This window comes from Leptonotus elevatus, chromosome 1, assembly GCF_054856555.1.
Source record: "Leptonotus elevatus isolate MCC_2025b chromosome 1, RoL_Lele_1.0, whole genome shotgun sequence".
In the NCBI taxonomy this organism is placed as follows: Eukaryota; Metazoa; Chordata; class Actinopteri; order Syngnathiformes; family Syngnathidae; genus Leptonotus; species Leptonotus elevatus.
The window spans coordinates 27,267,013-27,289,790 of NC_141239.1; the positions used below are offsets into that span (position 1 = coordinate 27,267,013).

The 22,778-nt window shown below is 41.7% G+C and overlaps 1 protein-coding gene across 4 annotated transcripts in view; it reads right to left on the minus strand.

The window, feature by feature from the left end:
* The window catches only part of arhgap44a (Rho GTPase activating protein 44a), a 41,315-nt gene that overhangs the window by 12,931 nt on the left and 5,606 nt on the right, over positions 1-22,778 (minus strand). For 2 of the 4 annotated variants that reach the window (XM_086088132.1, XM_086088149.1), the window contains exons 2-19: positions 16,276-16,315; positions 16,076-16,195; positions 15,888-15,964; positions 14,863-14,974; positions 14,710-14,786; positions 13,982-14,096; positions 13,825-13,893; positions 13,598-13,679; positions 12,997-13,124; positions 11,449-11,560; positions 10,914-10,995; positions 10,580-10,660; positions 10,233-10,346; positions 10,070-10,161; positions 8,804-8,990; positions 5,430-5,447; positions 5,136-5,321; positions 3,101-3,592 (exon numbers count right to left, since the gene is read on the minus strand). In XM_086088132.1, the coding sequence (XP_085944258.1) occupies positions 3,101-3,592; positions 5,136-5,321; positions 5,430-5,447; positions 8,804-8,990; positions 10,070-10,161; positions 10,233-10,346; positions 10,580-10,660; positions 10,914-10,995; positions 11,449-11,560; positions 12,997-13,124; positions 13,598-13,679; positions 13,825-13,893; positions 13,982-14,096; positions 14,710-14,786; positions 14,863-14,974; positions 15,888-15,964; positions 16,076-16,195; positions 16,276-16,315 (2,184 nt within the window). The remainder of the gene's footprint in view (positions 1-3,100; positions 3,593-5,135; positions 5,322-5,429; positions 5,448-8,803; positions 8,991-10,069; positions 10,162-10,232; positions 10,347-10,579; positions 10,661-10,913; positions 10,996-11,448; positions 11,561-12,996; positions 13,125-13,597; positions 13,680-13,824; positions 13,894-13,981; positions 14,097-14,709; positions 14,787-14,862; positions 14,975-15,887; positions 15,965-16,075; positions 16,196-16,275; positions 16,316-22,778) is intronic. The other 2 variants (XM_086088141.1, XM_086088157.1) reach the window with 2 other exon arrangements.

The following is a 22,778-nucleotide window of genomic DNA, read 5'->3' on the forward strand; positions in this document are numbered from 1 at the left end:
CAGAGGGTCATAATAAATTCAGGAAATAGCGTCATCTTCTGGCGAAAAATACATGTCTGTTACAGTGTCTGTCTACATGTGTTGCTAACTAATTTGTGTACAAATATTCATTGCTTAAAGGGTTATAATAACACCACCGCATAGATGCTGATTATACCCTGCCTAGCATTATGTTTTAGCCTCTCCAGTGCCTCCCTGTGATCTCTAAAAAATTGTTTTAGATATTTAAGATGTATTTTTTTTAACAAATGTATTTCTATTTTTTTTAGATAAAATATTCTTCAAATGAATTACTAATTAAATAAAAATGAATAATTAAATGCTCAAAAAAAAGTCTGGGTCAAATTAAGTTGTCAGAAAAAGAGAAACGAAAGGTAGACATTTTTTTAATACCTAAAAATGTCCATAAAGTGAGCATAAAATGTCCAAAAAGAAAAGGGAAAAGCTAAAAAAAACAAAAACAAAAAACATAAAATTGCCATAAAATTGCCATAAAATTGCCAATAAATGTCAGAGAATTTAATTAGACAGCCTTCAAAAAGTAACCATAAAATGTCCAAAAACAAAAGAAGAAATCCCCAAAATTACCATAAAATGTCCACAAAAATGTCAGAAAATTTATAGCAAAAAGGCAGAATATTTTTCCAAAAAACTTCTAAAAAGGAAAAAGAGAGGGAGAAAATGACCATAATAACTCTATAAAATTGCCAAAAATGTCAGAAATTTGACAGAAAGCCAGAACAGTCTAAAAAGGTATGAACAATGAAGTATGAAAACTTACCAAAAATCATTTGAAAAGGTAGAGGAAAATGAATCTCAAAGTATTGGATGCTGCATATTTTTCAATAACACATGGTTTCGATTATCACAATGTACAAATGTTTTGCGGCTCCAGACATATTTGTGGTTATTTATTTGGCCTAAAATGGCTCTTTTGACAGGAAAGGTTGATGACCACTGCGCCAAGCTATGTGGCTCTTGTAAATTTACAACTTGAAATTAAATCAACAGGGAGTGGCAATAAATCTTTTGAAGCGTCTTTCTCGAATAATAATTACTGATTCTATCTGACAAAGCACTTCTTGTTGGCAAGTAAGCTGAGTCAATGCTACCATACAGCGCTCATATTGTATGTCAGTTTGCATTTGTAAGTCAAAGCAAAAAAATCGACCGAACAACATATCTCGAAAAAAAAATCCTAAGTTTGGGTATGGCTGTTGCTTTTTAGTTTTCATTAGTATTTAGAGCGAGTTTGTTATGGTTTAAAAAAAAAATTTTTTTTAGTTTTAGGTTTAGGTAATTTTTTTTTAATTAGTTTTAGTATTAGTTTAATATTTCCTTATATACAAAACTAATTTACAAAGATGAAAACGAAGGACATTTTCCCTATAATTAGTCAGTTTTACTTGGTTTAACAAATGTAAAATGTTTTAGTTAATAATATTTTTTTTCAAATGACTCATTTTTATTTTATTTTGTTCATCTTTTTCCATTTTAATTTTCGTTACTTTGTTTTCGGTAACTCTAACAGTGGTTCTCAACCCCGGTTCTCGAGTACCCCATATCCTGCCTGTTTTCTATGTCTCCTTCAGCCATCACAGGTGTTTAAAACAATCAGCTATGCATGAAGCCTGATAACAATCCTCAGCTGTGTTGACTGAGGGAGACATGAAAAACAGGCAGGATAGGGGCACTCGAGGACCGGGGTTGAGAAGCACTGAACTATTATAACCTTGCAGTGAAACCCTATAGGGCTATAGAGAGCTTTAAGTACTTTGGATTACCCAGAATGCACTGCCGGCGGCCATATTGGGAGTCAAGCTCCTCTAACAAAGCACCAGAGGGGGCGCAGAAAAGGTTTCTTTAGACTTACGACAATCATTATAAACTAGGGATTCGATGTCTGCCCAGAAGAAAAGCAAACGACAAAGACAACTTTGGCTGACCACCCATCCTTTTCAAACATCGCCGTTGGTTAGCATTCTGTCGAGAGCTTCATATGTAAGCGCAGATGTGCTGTTGTTTCCCGTGTCCTCATTAATAGTTATCATACAAGAAGATAAATAAATATACAATACCCTGGACTGCTGCCTGTGTGTTGTTTGTGTTGTTTACCGCAACGCTGGTGCTAATTTTGATTAGCGTGTCTGCCTTTTACTGCATGATAGCACTTAGCCAGCGGACGTTCTTTGTTTTAGTAATTGCTTTACAAGTTGGAGTGACAAATTAACAACTTCAAGATCGTTTTTGCCTCTTTATTGTACAAAGTGGTTGTTAAGCGCCCTACCCTATCAGATACTCCTGAATGTACAGTAGATGAGATTTACCTCCTGTGTCGCAGTGACACTGTAAAACTGACATCACATGACTATACAGACTTGTATATAGACACATACATAATACACAAGATCAATATAAGTTACGCTGGGCAGCTTTCGGATCAGCAATTCATCTTCCTGTTGAAGTTTGTAAGACTCCAAATCTTCAATCAAACTCAAGATGCCGGTTTACCACACACTCGACTAGTCGCCCGTCTAAAGTCTCTGTTTTCTTCTCCATCGCTACAGATGGTCAAAGTCCACTAAAAACGTCTGGCTGTATAAACAAATCTAAATATTTACACAAATATTTACTACACCAGAGTACCGGCATTCGCAATGGAAAGGAGAAGCTGACTACCAATGTGGTTGACCGCATGAGATTGGGATTGATCGTAAACTACCGTAGTTCATTGCGAATTATTCATAACCTTGAAACCTTGTGTGTTGGGATCATCCTAACCTAAGGACGTATGACATGCCTGTAAAATCATCACCATTGTTCAAATGTGCAGTTTGTCTTTTGCTGCTTGGCAAAATGGAATCACAAGCTGTGCAATAAATACCATATGCATGTGCTATTTGTCAACCATATGTATTTATTGTCTGTCTAGCTGCGTGTAACATCCTTGGTTTGCGAGGCAACCCAAGCGAGAGGTTACAGTGTGCGAGGCGTGCCACTGGAAGGGGTGAGGAAAACGCAAAGCGAGCAGGCGAGTGAGCGAGGCGAGGCGAGAGGAGGGACAGAGGTCACCGCTCGCCGTTGGGTGTGTCATATTTACCTCGTCAGCCTGGGGAGTCCTCTCTCTCTGGCGCACGGACAGGCAGCCCACGGCGGGGGCGGGGGCGCGGAGGAAGGGAGGCTAGGGGGGTTGCCGAGGGACTGCTCGTGGCGGGCGAGCACCAGGGGAGTTTTGATGTAGAGCGGAGATGCGTTAGTGTCGGGCGGGGGGGCATGCGACGTGTCGCCGGGCGGGCTGTGCTTGGGGAAGTGCAGGCAGCTGGGCTTGGGGTTGGAATTGATGTCGAGCGAGGAAGACGAGGAGGAGGAGGAGGAGGATGGGAGCAGGGCGGGCGGGGTGAAGCCCGACCAGCGCTGCGGGGGCGAGGCCGGGGGCTGCGACTCCGGGCCCGGCGCCATGGGCCGGGCGCAGGGAGGGGGCTTGGGGTAGAAGTGGTGGTGGGAGGCGGCGGGGTAGGGAGGGGGCGGCCGGTCCTCCCCCGGGGGCGGGTGGGCATGAGAGGTGTCCGGCCGATTGGGCGACACGTCTGAGCTGCAGATATTAAGAGAATAGACAGCACAAAAGACACAGCGCTGATGACTGAACAGGGAGAAGCACTGGAGCGAGAGGAGGAGAAGCTGTGCGGATGATCGGGAAAAGCAGGGGTGGGGTGGGGGGTTTGTTTTAGTTGATCCAAAACAAGAAGAAAAAACAGCAAAGAAGCCTTTTAGGTGGGTGGTGCGGGTGGTGCGCTTAGCCGGGCGACAGTCATCAGAATGCAAATTAGGGCTGAACTATTTTGAAAAATAATCTAATTGCGATTTTTTTCACCCCCGTCTTCAATATTGCAATTACGATTCAGTAGGCGATCATTTTTTTCAATGTATCTTTTTGTTCATGTATTTTTTTGACAAACACAAGCAATACAGCACTAAACCAGTAAATGTTTCAGTGTTATATATGGTAAAGCTTAATGCTAAAACAATCCGTAGCATTTGCGATTTGAAAATGATATCTTACCGCATTGCAATGTCGTTTTTGAATTCGATTAGTTGTGCAGCCCTAATGCAAAAACACACACAAGCGCAAAGGAAGTGCAAAGAGAAGAAGCTGCCAAAGCCATAAAGTGTGAGCCTGCGTCGCCTTGTGTGTGTACGCTGCTCGGAGCTGTGAGGGTGTGCCTCTGCAGCCACAGTGCGACACTTGGCAAAACCCGCGACGCCACGCGCCATTTTGTGCCCCCAAACCTACGTGACCTGCTCGGATCACGGCTCCCACAGTAGCCTGGCAGAGTGGCACAGACACAGACACCCTTTCACGAGCTGAAAGAGCCACAGGAGCCATCTTGAGGGTGACTAATCATGTGATACCGTATTTCAGTGAACAGAAAAAAAGGGGTGAAGTAGCTGTGAGAGCAAAGCCACGTTGATGTAAATACAGTAGTGCCTTGACTTACAAGTTGAATTTGTTGTGTGTCTCTCAAATCATCATTCCCCAATTCAATGGATGGAAAATGCCATTAATCAATTCCAAATATTCCTTAATTAAAAAAAAGAAAAAGAAAACACTACAATAAAGCACTTAAGACGGTCACAACAACAAAGTGACTCAGTAAGCTGCAGTAAAATTAGTCAGGGTTTTTGGCAGAGGATAAAGAATATATGACTGCAAGTATTGTTACGTTGCTTGTCAACATTTGTCGTTGTTACCGTCTATGTTCAAATATGCATAGCTTACGGTTCTGACTACAGCAACTTCGATGCTAGTTTCATTAGCATCTAAATGGCAATTTGCATTGTGTGCTAGCGTTAAGCTAAGTTAAATGTATAATCTTTAACTCTCATTTTTTTCTCAAGAATTGTTACCACGAAACTCAAGAAAAAACAAAAAATCAGCCAAGCGACAGGTCGTATCTTGAATAAACTCTTATGTCAGGTCACTTGTAAGTCAAAGTACCAATGTATTAGCATGCATGAAATCCAGTGACTTTACAATCCTTTTGGAACATCTGATGAAGGTGGAATAAACGCTGATGATGACGTGAGAGGAAGAAGGGGTAAAAGCAGCAGCGGCAGCGCAAGCATCGGCGTCTTACCTAATCCTTTCTGCAGGGGGCGGCGTGGCAGCCGGTGAAGCGGCAAACTCCCCTGCCTGCTCGGCGGTGGCGAGCAAGTCGGTGGGTGTGGAGCAGACGCCCGGCGGAGTGGAGCAGGTCTTGCGGGCCAGTGTGGATGAGCCCTTGCGTGACACCCAGGAGGTATCCATGACCCGCACGCCCATGCTGGACACACATATGCAGAAGGAAGCATTAGCTGGGATGAAAAGCGAGGATAAGCAGAAATGGGATGTAGGAAAGACGTAGGGGAGGGGAAAGGCCATGATACAGTACCTTTGGATTTTCCTAATGCTGCGTTAGTAAGGGGGAACAGAGGGGGAAAAGGGGATATGATGTCAGACACTTGTTTCATTAAACACTGGTCAACCACATGCTCAGGACACACAAATAATGTGTTAAATTAGTTCATGACTTGGGATGAAATTGTCTTTCGTATCATGATTATCATGACTAAAAGATCACGATTGAGAATAGTCTTTGTCGCTGTCCTGTGGATGGAGTACAAATTTCCCCCTTGCAACATATTATCAGCAGTGGCTAAGAGGCTGCGTGAGTATGAAGCAAAACAACAATACTACTACTACTACTAATACATTTTATTTGTAAAGCACTTTATATTTGACATTAGGGATGTGCCAAAAAATGCAATCTCATAAGAATCGCGATTCTCATTTAGTAAGATTCAGAATAGATTTTAAATGTCCCAAAATCAATTTTATTTAAATTGCTTTATACTGTCTTGCCTTTGTCTGCGTTTGCCTTTATTGCTGTTCATGTTGTACCCGATTTGGCCACTTAGGGGCAGTGTGGTTCCACGCGGTCTGATACACTGTTATGTTGTAGCCACATTAGAGAGTAGAAGGAAAAAGTCACACTCAAGTTATTCCAATAAAAGTTTTTTTTCAGCGTGGAACCGTTCTTTTGAGTGATAAAAGTGCCGCGAGTAGCGTGCTAATTAGCATTTGCTCGTCAGACTGGAGTAGATCATCACACTTCCTTACGCATCTATAGATGGAAGCCAAAATCATTGTCAATCAAATAATTTTGAATAAAAAGTCATTCTTCATCGAAAATCGATTCTGAATCGAATCGCAGGCCCAAAAATCGGAATCGAATCATGAGACATTTAAAGATTTCCACCCCTATTTGACATCAAACCTCAAAGTGCTAAATTAAGACGTTAGTTGCTGTAATTATCTATAATAATAATAATAATAATAATAATAATAATAATAAAAAAATAAATAAAAAAATAATAATTAAAGCCGCAATGGCTTTGCAAAATCACACTTCAGACACAGCGACTGTCCTGTTTCAGTGACAGGGCAATTGCAAAAGGGGCTCAAAGTTCTCCATAAAAAGATCACTCGTCGTACACATTTACTGTATTTCATTGTATGACAATGGCCCATTGGCGACATTTTGTTGGTTTAACCAGAACGGCCTGTGTAAAATGCATTTGAGTGACAGTGGCAGGCTAAAACGCAGACTCCATCTGCCACAAAATGCAAAAAAACACACCACCCAAATGGCTTGAAAGGAGATGACTGCAGGAGATGCATTGATGACATTGATACAATCTGAAAAATTCCTCTCCCGAATGGCCTCTATTGCTGATTCAACACTGATTCAATCTGCTGAGGAAGGCTCAGCCAAAGGTGCCGGACACACACTGAAGACGAGATTGAATGTCCCTGAATGGTCCGGGGAGAAGGAGGGTGGGGGTGGTACCACCCACCGAGCGTGCTCTGTTATCAGCCTGCATTTTATTTGGCAATTTAATCACTAAACCTGGCAGAAACACACAGAACAGTCTTTCTGGATCAAAATAGATAGTAGCTATCTCATCAATGTATCTACTTCATGTTTTTTCAATACATGGATTTGGGGGGGGGGGGGGGGGCAGAATTGCAATATGTATTCACTTATGGCATAACTTGTTAACATAAACTGAATAATAGTTGGACACTTAAAGAGAAAATAAATTTGACACCAACAGAGAAGAGAGTTACAATAATAACCCTAACGATTTTTAATGATTGCAAAAAATTAATAAATACAACAACAACAAAATCACCAAATATGAGGGTTCAAAAAAATCAAGTCGTCACCACTCTCAAACCCTGAGGGTGTATCCGCTGAATGTGCTAAAACCACACCATGTTCAACTGTCAACTGTCCATCAAAGACCACTACAACCTAGAAAAAAGATGCTACTTTGCATTTTTCTTAAGCTTTCGCATAAATGTTTGAGCCATGATAATAAAAATGTTAAAAAGCCTCCCACATTTCCACAATGCAATAACGAGACGCTCTAAAGTGACCACACTAGCCTGAAGGCCCTGTTGACACATGGCTGTCACATCAGGACTTAAAAAAATAAAATTCTGCCCTCCTAGCAGTTCCGCCTTTCTCAACAACGAGGCACTCTAAAGTGGTCACACCAGCCTGACGTTCTAGTGAAATTGGACTTTAAAACAATTTCAGCCTTCCTCGCACTTCCACCTCTTTGTGATGTGCACACACTCACAGCCAACAATGAGGCGCTCTAAAAGCTGCCATTCCAGCTGTCTATCTGAAGGGGAGATGCAAATTTTGGGGTGTGGCCATACCTAGCTCGCTAACGGCATATAACAAACTACAACAGAACTACTGATGTGAACAGAGGTGCTCAAGTTCTGATACAGTGGGGGAGGGGCGCGTCATACTGGATGATGCTTTAGCCACACCCAAAAATTCAGGCAGCAGCTTAAGACTAATATCACAATTGAGTATGCCATAGGGTTGCGGGGGTGCTGGAGCCTATCCCAGCTGGCTTGGGGCAGTAGGCGGGGTACACCCTGAACTGGTTGCCAGCCAATCGCAGTAAATTATGAATAAATAAATACATTTAAATCCTAATATATTCAGAAATAAATCTCTGAATTCACTTTACAGGATCCATAAATAAATAATAAATAAATAATACATTACATACATAATATAAATTATATTATATGTTATTTATTCATATATTTATTATATTATATTATATAATAAATATAGACATATTTTGTCATTGTTTTCCATTACTTTAGATTTCAAATGAAACGTGATGTTAAAAATTATATATATATATATATATATATATATATATATATATATATACACAAAAACAATGAAGCACGGGGGAATTTGTGTAGACATGAGGAGGTTATGCATTTATTTATATGGTTTTGGCAGTCATAACGGAGCTTGTGAGGCCTGCAATGAAAATGAGTTTGACACCCCTGCTTCTCATGGGAGGACATTTTTGCTGGTTATTTTCCACCAGCTGTATGTGGTGTCGCCAGACTGTGTAGGAGGAGCCGGCAGTGGGAGGATGGGAGAAATATTTAATGAGCAAACGAGGTAACAAGCGGCCACCTCAACAGACCAGGGCTGTGTCGCCATGGAGACAGTGTCATTCATGCATGTATTGCAGCCAGATGGGTGCTGTTGAAAGTGAGTGTGTGTGTGTGGGGGGGGGCTATTATATGGGTAACAGGTGACAGAAGCAAGATGCTGTAAATAATGTAAATAATACAGCTTTAAAGATGCTTTTCTTTTTTTAATGTACAAGTGTGTGGGGGCGAGATGTTGGATGCACAGGCGGGCGTCATCATTACCCATCCTTCTTGTAAAATTCCAGCATCATGTTGTCCGTGGCAACGCTGAGGGGGCGCCGACTCTGGTCGTGGTGCGGCTGCTTGCGTTCCGACTGCTCCATGTCGGGGGACGGCATGGTGCTGTAGTTGGAGTTGTGGTTGGTGTGGACGGGGCTGCCGTAGCTGCCGGTCAGGTTGAATTCAATCTCTGAATTGATTGGAGGGTGGGGGGCAGACGCATTTATTTTAAGATGGCATACTCACAAGCAATAGAAAATACATTAATACACTTTACTTTTTAATACTTTAAAAAAAATCACCAAAAAAAACACACAAAAAAAAACAATGATTAAAAAAATAAAATACATTAATACAAATAGAAATGACATTCATTCAAATCCTACACACCTTCAATGACATGCAATGAAATCTTTTGATGATAAATAAAACCAAGAAGACCGTCTCTTCGAAGTTCAGTAAGCAGCAATAATGTCGATCATCACAGAGGATAAAGAATATATGCCTGTGAGTATTGTTATATTGCTAGTCTTCGTATGTTGCTACCATTTGTGTTAAAATATCTATTACTTAAAGTGTTTATCTATCACAACATTGATGCTACTTTTGTTAATCCATCTATGGACTCTCGCATTGTGTATTAGCGTTACGTTAGTTAACATTAAAAAAAAAAAGTGGTTTAATTAAATACACTTTGTTTTATGTTTCGTTTGACAGTAAACTTCAAACGGGAGTGGCAAACTGTTACTTGATATAAAGTTAGCAAAATTTTCAGGGACAGCTTGTATCTCAAAAAAGTCAGTGCAGTAAGTTGCAATAACAATATCAAAGGGATCTGTAGCCATACAAAACCTTTTGCTGAATTTTCTTCCCGATAATAGCTTATAGTCTATTAACTCATTCACTGCCATTGAAGGCTATAAACGTCAACAATTTGTTTGAACTATTTCTATTAGTTGAAAATGTTTTCCCCACTTTTGTTAACAAGAGTATGAAAACCTAGAATTTTTTTATTGTACATTTAGAACAGATATGAAATTTGTGATTAATCGCGAGTTAACTAGTAAAGTCATGCGATTAATTACAATTTTAAAAAATGTAATCGCCTCTTGCCCCTAATTTTTAATATATATATATATTTTTTTTTTTAATGAATTTATGGCAGTGAATGAGTTACAAATCTGACATTGCCCTAATAAACACACATATTGTTCTGTTTGATGAAAGTGAGAGTGACACAGAATTTCAGAACGGCATCATGAAGCCCACCTCCGGGGAAGAACCAATCGGCGTGCTGGATGATGGGCTCGATGATTCCGACGATTTGCAGCGACAGCGTGGTCATCATCTCCGTCATGTCCCTTCAAAGAGGAGTCAAACAGTAGGAACTCGCTCCATAGATGAGACGCTACCTGCTGCTGTGGATACGTACGGCTCGGTGTGCGTCCAGAGTAAATTCGGACCGAGGACGATGGCCATGTTGCCAGGCGTCATCTTGTTGGAGTCCTGGTACTCGCTCAGTTTGGCTAAGAACTTGACCAGATATCTGTGGCGTTCACACAAACGAGGACATCTTAAAACGTGTTGTTGCCGGGCACTCGAGGCAGTTCATTCACAAGGCTTATCTTCCGACCACACACAAACCCCAAACCCTAAACGACAATGTCATCCTGCAAATGAAGACACCTTGATGTTCCTTTTATCATTAGGCAGTTAATCCAAATGTAATGTTCTCCTGCAACACAAAACGCCCCAAAAAAAAGCAAGAAGGTGACTGACCTGAAGTTGTTCAAGTTGTCCGTGGGCAGTTTCTCGCACGCTGCCATGAGTGCTTGTAGTCTCTTGTCCATATCTGGAATGCTGGCGAAACAGAAGGATTTGGATCACGGTATTGCCTAATTTGGCAAGTTAAGGGCCCAAAAATTAATCAAGGCAATTTATTTACATTTTGAAGGAATTTCAACTTGACCTAATTTGGACAAAGTAGGTCTTGCCTGATGTCAGTGATGTGAGAAATACATATTTGTGCTGGCAGCTCTATTCTCACAAGGTTGAATAGGTGTAACTTATAAAGTGACCAACGAGAGTATAGGAATGAAGGTGCGCAACTCACTTGGAGGCCTGGATCCACTCGTCGTAAAGCTCCGTGGTCATCAGTGGCTCGGGAAGTTCGCGGAGGTACGATTTGAGAGCTCCTGTGGGCAACAAAATATGTAGTAAAAGGCTCTTGGGAGCAAAGATTTTATTTAATTTTTTTATGCAATAGTATCGTAAAGGGGAAAATATGAAAGATTGACTTTTTAAAGGCATGTAAACAAATACAGCGATACAAATCAACTTTACCCATTGAATGAATGGAAATTGCATTAGTCTGTTCAGGATCGCAAAGAAAAAAATTGTAATCTGTAACAAAAAGCACACTTCCCCTCCCCGTCAAAACAGGCTAATTTGAGCAAGTCAAACTATAAAGTAGGAAATTCGAGATACATGCATAGTTCTTGATTCTTGGGATATTTTGACAAAAGACAGATAGAAACTGTTTTAAATTGTGGGAAAAAAACAGCACAGTATGTCTCTTTTAAAAGAATGCACAGCAGTTGTCGTTGCTATGGAAATGATCTGTGTTGTCAAGTGTGGGTGTAGTTAACCTGCGATGGCGTGCGGGTCAAAAGAGTACTCCTGCACATCGAGAACGCCGCAGTCCAGGGAGGCTTTCAGCTTCTTCAGTTTGGAGGCTGAGGGAGCCACTCGGAAGAGGCCCTGCACGCAACCCACACACACACACACACACACACAACCCCCCCCCCCCCCACACACACACACACACATTGCAAAGCACCTCAACATGTAAGAAATTAAACTCAACGCCCAACAACAATGACATGACATTTTGTTTAACAAACATATTCAGTATGCTATTAGTAATTATTTAGTAATTTGCCACTTTTGTTCAAATGGGACCTTTTTGGGTCATTTCCAAGGGTTTTCAAAAAAAATTCCTGAGATGGTGACCAATCACAACCAAATTAATTAGCCACATGAAATTTGGAAGGAATGTCTAACATGAGGAGGCCTACAAAAAGTATTGAGGATTTAAGCCTGAAAACACACAGGAAATCTGCCATTTTGCTTCGAAGTGGCCATGTTTGAAAAAAATTCCCCTCGAGGGCCGAAGTCCTGCAGGTTTTGGATGTTTCCCTTCTCCGACACAGCTGATATATGATCAGCTCATCAGCAAGACTCTGCATAAGCTTGGTAACAATCCTGTTGCGTTGCAGCAGGGAAACCTCCAAAACCTGCAGGACGCCGGCCCTTGAGGACCGAGATTGCCCACCACTGCCTTAACGATTACTTCAGAGATGGGGGGGGACACCATTTTACAAACATTTCAATAACCTGTCATTGTGTCTAGATCAAGAATGGGCGAACTCAGACATTGAGGGCCGGAGTCCTGCAAGTTTTGAATGTTTCCTTTCTCCGACACAGCTGATATATAATCAGCTCATCAGCAAGCTTTGCATACGCCTGATAATGATCCTGTTGATTGGAATCAGCTGCATTGGAGCAGGGAAACATCCAAAACCTGCAGGACTCTGGCCCTCGAGGACCGAGTTTGCCCAGCCTTGGTCTAGATTTTTTCTAATGTTGCTGCTCCACTTGGTCAGACTGATCAAAAATTTTGTGCGTGATGAAAGTGACATTTTGCTATTTCGATACATACATTTCTTGCACCGGATTCCATTGGATTGGATCTCATTACTGAGTACACTATGCTGCTCGAGTCACAACAATCTACACTACCATTCAAAAGTTTGGGGTCACCAAGAAGCGTCCTTATTTTTGAAGGAAAAGCACTGTTTTTCAATGAAGATAACTATACATTGTTAATGTGGTAAAAGACTATTCTAGCTGGTTTTAGGCGCAATATCTACATAGGTGTATAGCGGCCCATTTCCAGTGTTCTACAGTTACAAGGTGTTATGCTAATTGCACCACACGGCTAATGCATATTAGAAAACTCTTGCGCAGTAATGTTAGCATAGGCTATTCCATGCAAGAAATTGCCAAAACCCACAGAATTGTCTGGGTGACCCCAAACTTTTGGACGAGAGTGTATATCCTCAATTTTTTAGCAAAAGGAGCTCTAACAAGTTCAGCTAGCCACACACAAACAAAAGGTGCACGTTGTGATCTACCTCCTCTTGCATGCCGCACTCCAGCAGCATGGTGACACACGCTTCGATGGGGAAGGCGATTTCTCTGCCGCTAATGTTCAGGTGCTCCTCCAGAGACTTGCCGAACGACGGCTTCTCCACCCACGCCTCTGCAATGCAGAGCCGCGTCCACATTATTAACAAATGCATGTAAGTGTAACTACTAACTCAGCCTGGTAGATCATTGAAAACAAACTATTCAACTAACCTCAGCCACTTTGCGTCAGACATTTAAAATCAAGATTGTTCTGTTTTGACACAGAGCAACAATCTTTCGAGTTAGATAGGATGAAAAGTGCAACTAGTAAACAAGTAAAGTATGAGTCAATAAAGTTCTTGCTTTTACTTAGAAAAACATTGTTTGTAAAGCTGAATCCTGATCCTTATTTGTGGTATTAATTCGAGGGGTAAGCAGACATGCTTCAACTGCGGGTGGCAAATTTCATCTTAACGAGACAGTTGTTTGGCAAATCCGGGCTGCTAATTCTATTAGTCGTCAATGAGATGTTGCTTCTGGTGCAGAATGAGAGCAGATATTGACACGCAGACTCACGCACGCACGCACACGCAGAGGAATGCTGACCTTGGTGCGCTTTAATTTGGGGCAGGATGCTGTTTAGAATCTCCAATGACTTCCTGTGATATTCCGCTTGTGTCTCTATGAGCTATGGATAGATAAAAACAACAACAACAAAAATCCCCACAAATACGACTGTTATTGAACATGCAGAAGGAGCACACATATAAATAATGCAGAGTATTTCCCGCCAGGGGCGCAGCTGCGACCATACAACGTTATACAGTACTTACTGTCTGGAAGTAATTTGCATGGTCTATTTCTTTGGCCACAAAACTGTACATATCGGCAGACAGCTGATCCTGTAAGAAGAAGCGTCAAAGAGCGTCTTTAAAGTTGACTACACAACAAATGGAACGTCATGGTGTGTTGATGCCCGTTGAGACTGACCCTGCAGATTTCCATCCGTGTGGCCGCCTCCTCCATCTCCTCTCGGAGAGACTCGGACTTGGTGCCGGGCTGCAGCGTGCTCGGGTGGCTGGACGACTTGGACGATTGCTGGTATCTGCAGGAATTAGGTGGGATTTAATACGTTGACTTAGTTGGACCTTCTGAGCTGAGATTTCTGGGTTTCCTGCTCTATTGCAAACCATCACCAGTGACTTTGCATCAAATTTGGTAGCAATCGGACAAAATCTCTTCTTTTTAGAAGGAACTCTATAAATGGCCAAAATGACCATAAATGAATGTTTCAACCAAAATGGCAGACTTCCTGTCGTTTTTCGGACATAGCTTCTTGAGATTTTACTGTGGGTCTACATGCCAACCGATTGCTATTATTAAAACTCGCTTCAAGGGGGTGAATTTTCAAAACAAAAAACCCTCTTTGTTACACACAAGACATTTAGTCAAGCTCTGACCTTGTGAAGCTTATTACAGTTCAGTTGCTTTGTGGCGAGTCATTAAACTATGCTGGTCTGGGTTTGAATTTTCAAAACAATTCTGGGGTGTGCTACAGAACCAATTTTACACTGTGAATGGATGACTAGGAATCCATAGCATCCACTGAGTTCTCCCATAATGAGATTAAAATCCAGGACCTTGCACAACATCCTACTAAATTCTCATAAGAACACCATTATCCAAATATATTCATCAGAGTGAAGATTTAGCTTCACCTTGTCCGTGACGAGTCCATGTCCAAGACCAGTTTAGCTAAATGTTTTCTTTGTTTCTGTATGTTGGGAATGTCCACCTAAGAAGAAGGAAGATGAGGGAATTAGAATTCAGTCACAAGAGGCTAGTCGGCCATTTGGGCAGCGTTGTCGCACCTCGGCGAGCACGTAGAGCGGCTCTACCACGTCTCGTTCTATCTGGAACTCAAAGTCGATAAGTTCCTGGGCCAACTTCTCCTCCGTCTCCCCGCACATCTTCAACATCTTTCTGTTAGACAAATACAGTACAATTAACACACAGCCTGGCGTAATGGGGATAAGGAAGATTCAGTGGTGGACAAATAATGGAAAATTGACTTTTTCATGTCTTGTATACAAATAGCTGGGTGACTGGCCATTAAGCATGAAATTAAACAATCAAGTAAATCTGTTATTTTCCTGTGTCTGAAAATTTGTCTGTGAGCAAGCCAATTGGAATTTTTCCAATTGTGCCAACATAAAATATAAAAGTAGTGCTTTGGTGCTATATAGTGCCATCATTATGCGAAAGAACTATGCTGAGGTGATTTTAGGAGTTTCCATTAGACAGGAAAAAGCCCTGTCTAGTAGAAAAGCAACGCTTGGCATTATGAACCTTTCAATTAATCATATAAAGTAACATAAGGTAAATACAAGGGGATTCATGTACTTTGAAGTACTACATTTCAAAGACAAAAAGTAAGCATAACAGCAGAATTAGCACAGGTTAGCATTAGCTAACATTTTCAGCTACACTGTCAACATATTTGTGTTAGCAATGAAGTGCTGCATCCATGAGGGAAAAATACAATTGTATCCTTATGGGCTCACCATACAAAGTGACTAGATTTGTTTTCTCGTCGTTTCTAGATGGGCCAAAAAAAGACACTAAAGACAAATTTGGCAACGCAGACTAGCCCTCGCTTTATCGCAATCCCATCACTCTGTCCCTGGTTGTCATGGTAACACATGCTGTTTACAAGAGATAGAACCATGGCATGACAGACCACCCCCAATCCCGTAAACCAAGTGATTTCACATTGATTTTAAGTATATTCTAATTCTGTATCTTTTCTATACTGTATGGTGGCTGAAGATTGCCAGAGACATTTTATTACAACAGCTGGGCACATTTGGTGTATCAATGGCATTCATTGGCGTACCCCAAGAGCGAGTCATCTCCCAATACTGCCGCTCCTTCCACCATGCATTGTGCCAGGATGGTGAGTGGGAGCTTTTTCTGCCATGAGAGAGACAAATAAGTCATCAGTTTGCATTGACGAGAGAAGCAGACGGATCTTCAGTATGAGGGGGTCGTTAAGGACATAATTCAGGAATGAGTTTTCCTCACAGAAGGCGACTTGACCGATTTCTTCTCAACGTCGGCCCCCTGCTGACCCTGCAGGCACGCCGTCAGCTTCTTGTGAGTGCTGTGCGTCACTTGTTTTACCAGCTCCAGGCGCTTCTCCACCTGCAACACGCTCACTTGTGAAAGGCGCACACACAACGAGCTGACATTACACATTAGCATGCCCGATCCACACATCTTACCTGCAGGAGGTCTTCGCTTAACACCTCTGTTTTTTCAGCCCTAAAGACAGAAAAGTGAGACATTAACCCATCCAGGGAAAAAAAAAGTAAAACTTGAATGCAGCGGAAATAAAAAGTCTACACACCCTTGTTCAAATGCTAGGTTTCGTAATATAAAATATAAGACCTCAATGTATCAAAACTCTGTTGCAATATATATATATATATATATTAGAGAGAGGGGAAATAAAAAAAATAATTTGTGAGATAATGTGGTTGCAGATGGGACTGTAATCAAATGACTCAATCACATTTAAATTAATGTTGTTGTTGTTTTTTGAGAGAGAGCTCAGTATTGTTCATTCTGTAATCTTACCGATTCGACATGTCATCATCATTGCTCTCTTTTTTTTTGTATGTGCGTGAGAATGTGCGTGTGCGTGTGTGCATATGTCCGTGCGTGAGTGTATACTCATTAATTCACCTAAAACCTATTAAAAATCCCATACCGTTCACTTAAAACGAATACTTCAAAATGTCGTGAGTCTGTCAGGAGACCCGAGGAAAGATCAAAGAAAAGAAAAGAAAGTGAAATCCAGCACCGACCAGACATCACCTACTACCAATCTTTCACCAACCCCAGAAACAAACTAAATTCCAACAAATTAGGGAGACCTCAAGAGACCAAAGGAAAGACTGAGGAAAGGAAGGAAGGATAGATGAAGCAGAGTGAAATCTACAGCCTCCAACGATTCAACGACCAGAGGAAGAAGCAGATTGTGTTTGATTTTCGGTAGATGCTGGTGTGGTGGATCTGGCATGCATGAAAACCTCTACCAAAGAGGGGAGCCGTTGACCCTGACCTGGACAGAGCAAGCACAACCCCCCAGGGCCCGCCAGGCCACGGCAGCCCCAAGGCACAACCTCCGGGCCCCGCAGGGGCCACTGGCCAGAGAGCAAACCCAGGAGCCCGGAGCGCCCTCCACCCCAACACGAACCGCGTCCCGAGCCCAACGCAGCAGAACGGAGAACGGCAGGCCTACCAGGCACCCCACCGGCCCACAGCCCCCCTCCCCCCACGACCCCCCTGGAGACGGTGTCTTTATCTAGACACACTCATAATACAAGCAGAAACAAAACTAAGGAAAAAACTGTTAAGAATTGTGAGATACGTAGCTTTTGTGAGCTAACGGTGTTAAACTAACTGAATATTTATGGCAGTAACACATAAAAAAAAAAAACTTTCTCTATAGACAGGCTTTGTTTGTACTTTTTCTGCTCACCTTGAATTGTGCAGGTGTACCTAATATTCTGGCCAGTGAGTGTTTCAAAGGAATTAATTCAATTCAATTCAATTCTGAGCATAATATTGGATCTCTACATCCTTAAAAATCATACTGACCCAAATAAAGTGAACTAATGACTAACGGGCAAGATAATGTGACCTCAGAACCCCTGCAGCAATCATCCCGTGAATCTAAAACTTTCCTCGTACTGTACTTTCCTTTCCTGTGTGTGAAACCACTTCCTGCAATTGTGCCTTGATGGACTGCCGCACCAACACTCCTTTGTCAGTGGCAGCCTTATTACATTATTCATTTAATCCCAGACAATCTAATGCTTCTGGTCTTTGTTGTCCAGCAGAAATAATACACATCTGCAGCAATAACATTAGAAAGCTCCTCGCAATAAATCCATTGAAAACAGGCTTTTGATATGCATATAAACATGTTCACATGAAAGTGTTGGACTTAAATAAAATGTATAAAAAAACATGAATGGTCTTTGGTCTTCAGCTGTGCCTCTATGTGAGTGTAAACTCATCCACAGCAAGTACAGCATTGTCCGTCTGTTAAATATTTTAGCCATTCATCCATTTACTTTAATGCATGTGTAGGTCAAACTCCAAAGTTGGTGACTCTAACCGTGACCAGGCTGCTTTGATGGCTGAAAGAAATGTGTAAAAAAAATAAAAATAAAAATACGGGAGCATATTGCTACGACAAAGAGTGGGCGACCAAAATAAACCAGAAAAATATGGCACATTGCTTTGGGGGAAATGTCCAACAGCCACTAAAAATCCTTGTGAGCTAAAAGCTTTCATTTCCAGCATTTTCTATGCTCGATTATCGTCGCATTCCTACATCATCCAGAATAAATAAATACAATTTAATGGAACAAATATGTGAGTTTAAGATGTAAATGTCTGATACTGTTTAGGCCAGCAGAGAATATATTGCTGGCCCAGACTTGGAGTTCCCTTACCACACATGTAATGAACTATATTATTTCCAAGCCAATCAAAGTGCCTTGATTCCACTTAGGACACTGGCAATGCTTCTTGTCACAAAATCACAGTTACACGAATGTGTTTGTCTCCATTAATGGAGGTGAGGAACACCTCAGTACAAATGCAGGATGCGTCCAGGGAGGAAAGCAAACATGTGGGAGACGAGGCAGTCGTGTGTGTGCTCATTATTAACGCCGACCATCTGCCACTTAGCCACCATTCCTCTACCTGAGGCTTCTGATGACTCAACAGAAGCGCGCACACGCACACACATTTGTGAAGTGAAAAAGCTGGAATTAATCACTCGCTTCCAGGCAATACAGTATACACTAGACGGCTATTGTACAGTGAAACCCGTAATAACAAATGTCTCTGATGAATTCTAGCTAACGGGAACTACATTTCGATTCAACAAACTTAAAACGAGTAACTGTGTCTATTTGCTTTTGCTTTGGCTTTTGTCCGATGCCTATTCCCATGTTTGCTTAATGAACCAGAAATAATTACTTAGAAAATGAATGGATGAATATGAACAGTTACTGACTAAGACTAATGTAACAGTGCATACTAATCCAGAACCTGCTAAAGTGTTCTCACAAAGCTGAAAGCACAGAATTGTCCAACAGGTCTTGATGAATTAACAGTTGGCTTCTAGCCAACCCCTTTATTGAGTCTTGTATTGATTAAGGGTTATGCAGAAAGACCTTTGTCTGTATTAGTGTATTAAAATCTCACTAAAATTGCATAGAACGGCTTCAACGGCGGATCAATGGGGCGACAAGCAAATTAGTGAGGATAATATTTACACAGGGAAGTAAGTAAGCTGGCGTCTGCGACATTTTGATAAGAAAAGGAATCATCAGTCTCGCTAAAGACAGAAATAACTTCCCGAGTCCTTCCATTTTCTGTCATACTTATCTTCATGAGGGTGGCGGTTTCGCTGGATGCAATCCAAACTTTAGGCGATGCTAGTGCTAATGATGCTAGCATGTAAGTTTCTGAGATGCGGTGGACCATCAAAGTACCTGGAAAACCCCTACACAAGCACGGAGAGAACATGCTAACTCCACTCAGAAAGGCCGCAGCTGAGATTTGAACCCAGACCCTTAGAATAGTGGAGCGGACATGCTAACCACTTGAGTACCGTGTTGCCACATTCCAAATGACAGTATGTCATTTCCATGGAGTATCAGAGCTGCACAGCGTAAAACAACACGTGTTATGTAAGGAATGTCTCTCTATAAATTACGGTTGGTCAGATGCCTGCTGAGGACCCGCAGCGCTGCTCACACTTATCAAAGCACACGTAAAAATCCACATCTTAAATGTGTGTAAAGCAACACTGCTTTTAACGCATGATGCCGGCTAGTTAGCCAAAAGGTGGGAAAATAATGTGGGGATGTTTGTGGGACTAACAAGGGGACTCGGAGGCACTTCTGTTGGTCCTATCAGTGACAAGCCATGCATTTGCTGCCCGGGCTTCGTTGGAGACTAAACTTGATTTAATCCACATCTTAATACTACCGCTATCACAATTATAGAAAGGAAAAACCATCAATACTTTTAGGCTGGATAAAGTTTTACTTTGACTAACCAATAAGAAGACAGAAAAATGTCAAAGAAAGCCAACACCCTACGAAGACAAATTTAAAATCTGATTGATTAAAGAAAAAGTCCCATATAGCGAGCACTCAGCAAAGTACAGTCCAGCTAAGTAAAATGCTAAAAAATAATAATAATAATTAAGCTAATGCAGTGTGAAATGAATGAATATACTTTCAGGGAACAAATATTATGATTTAGGTTGTCAATGTGAGCAGAGAAGGCTTTGCTGGACCTGACCACCCACCAATGGGTCCTGTGCTCAAGGGGAGGAGGGTAGTGGAGCAGAATGATGGCCCTGGGCCTCAGCAGGGTTCCGCATGACCCGGGGCACAGACTGGCATGAGATCCACAGCCAGCAATACACAAACACACACACACACACACACACACACACACACACACACACACACACACACACACACGCACACACACACACACACACACACACACACACACACAAAGAAACACAAGCCGAGAGATGCTTCATGGACGTCTCGCGTTGCTCCCCAAGACAAGAGAGGGGATACTTGGCCGCAAAAACAGAAAAAGCCACTTTACTGTATTTGTCCAGCAAAAGTAGGTCACAGTTCTATTCTGAAATAAATGAGCTCTACTTGCGCTAGATGGTGGCAGCAAACTCACTTAAAAACAAGCAGCAGTTTGGCACATAGTGAACATCCAATTCTTTAAAAAGGAGCTTTCAGGTTGAAACAAAGAGAATTACACGTGTACACAACTTGCCTAATTAATCTAACCCAAATGTGATCTAAAACACAACACACAACTGACAAGCATGAGGGAGCTAGCTAGTGGCTATAGCACCAGGAGCTAACACAACAGTTAATATATAAGCGAAGTGCGCATCTCGGACCGCGCAGTGCATTGTGGGAAGGGGGGCGTTACCCGGCGACCAAACAGTAGTCAAGAGTAATGGAAAGCAATGGAGACTTTCGATTTCACCTGCATGGAAGTTGATGATTTAATTGAGCGTTTTTGTAGTCGCCGTGGATTGCCTTTTACAACGAGGACTGCCTTCGGCAACAGACAGAAACGGAAAGACAAACTGGCTGCCCTGGCATATGCTGCATCGATCCAAAAACTGCCAGTCTTATTGACAAAAGGAGGACGAGAGAGACGCTGTGAAAAATGACTACATGTCAGCCGATATTGCTGAATGTGTGCACTTTACCAGGAGTTGGACCGAGGACACAACACCGGGACGCGATCAAGAGACGGGTAGGATCTTTCTTCACTGAAGGGGTCAATTGGGGCGAGAAGCAAGTTCTTAAATGACCGTCACCCCATTAGTTTTGTTACACGTACGTCCGCTGGCAACCTTCGTGACGCTTCCGTCTGCTCCCTCGCTTTCAGGATATTGACAAAATAAATGTGTTCAAGCAAATTTCCATTTTAGCCTCTTTTACGTCTGTTTGGATTTTTCTTTTCTGTCTGGAAATTGGGAAGAGTGAACGGAGGATTACAAGCGTACATTTCCGTCTCCTCGAGATTTGCAATGGTGTTTTTTGCCTATAAACTTCATTAGGACCGTTAAAAATGGCACCAAGTGCACCTGTTGTTTTGTCACTTAAGGCTGAAAGCCATTTAAACAATGCTTGCAAGCTTTAAGGTGTGCAGTTACGCAAACACTTTCAGCACTCCATTGGCCGCCATTCAAATGACGGCTTTGTTTGGTAGCAAGTTTTTTTTTTTTACTTGATTTTCACGCATGCACAAACGTAATGCGCACTTCGCTTATTCAATCAGTGTTGTCTTCCTGCAAAGAAGCACAAACAGAAGAGATGGTAGCCAACAAATATCACAGTTCGTAATTCTTTTAATAAATAAATAAATAAAAAATCACAGCTCATGCTCATCCCAAAAGAGCCAAGCACAAAAAAAAAAAGCTCAATGGCACGCAGCATCTCATTTATTTGGATTATTCTTAAGAAAGCTAGAAAATAAGCTAAAACAAAACATACTTCAGAGCTTCTTGTTTAGAGCACTAGAGTAGAATACGCATTCAAGTTAGTTGTTCTCTCAAACTTCAGTTCATGCTAATGCACCCTCCAGTTGAATAAAAATGTCCACAAAATATAATTGATGTTAATTCCCCAGTTTTTAAAAAACAACATTTGTGCACCCAGTTCTCTGCTGCTTATTTCAGCTCAGGATTGTTTTAACCTACCGAAGAAATAAGGCTTCATTTTGAGCAATTGACAGATTTCTATGTAAATTCCCAACTATTTTTTCATCACAGAGTGTGCACAACAGATGTCCATTCACATACATTTGCATGAATTAAGCTGCAACACCAGATAGTTTAGAAAACAGTTTACAATTAGAAAATGTGGGTCCCCTAAAACTAGTTAAATATGTCAATTAACTATTCAGTCGCAACAAGATAACCCTGCTACCACCTGAGCCGTGTGAGGAGTGTATGACGTTGCTTAAATATATACTGGCTCGCATCCAAATTATTGGCCTCCCACTTTGCGTGGCAACACTTAGTGTCGAGTTGATGTTACGGCCAACAGTCGGCCTCAACACCTGCGACTGGCGTCGTGTCAGACCGGCTTTAAATATGTGCAGAGACAAAAATCAAAGCTCCAACGAGAGGCTGAGATGGAGG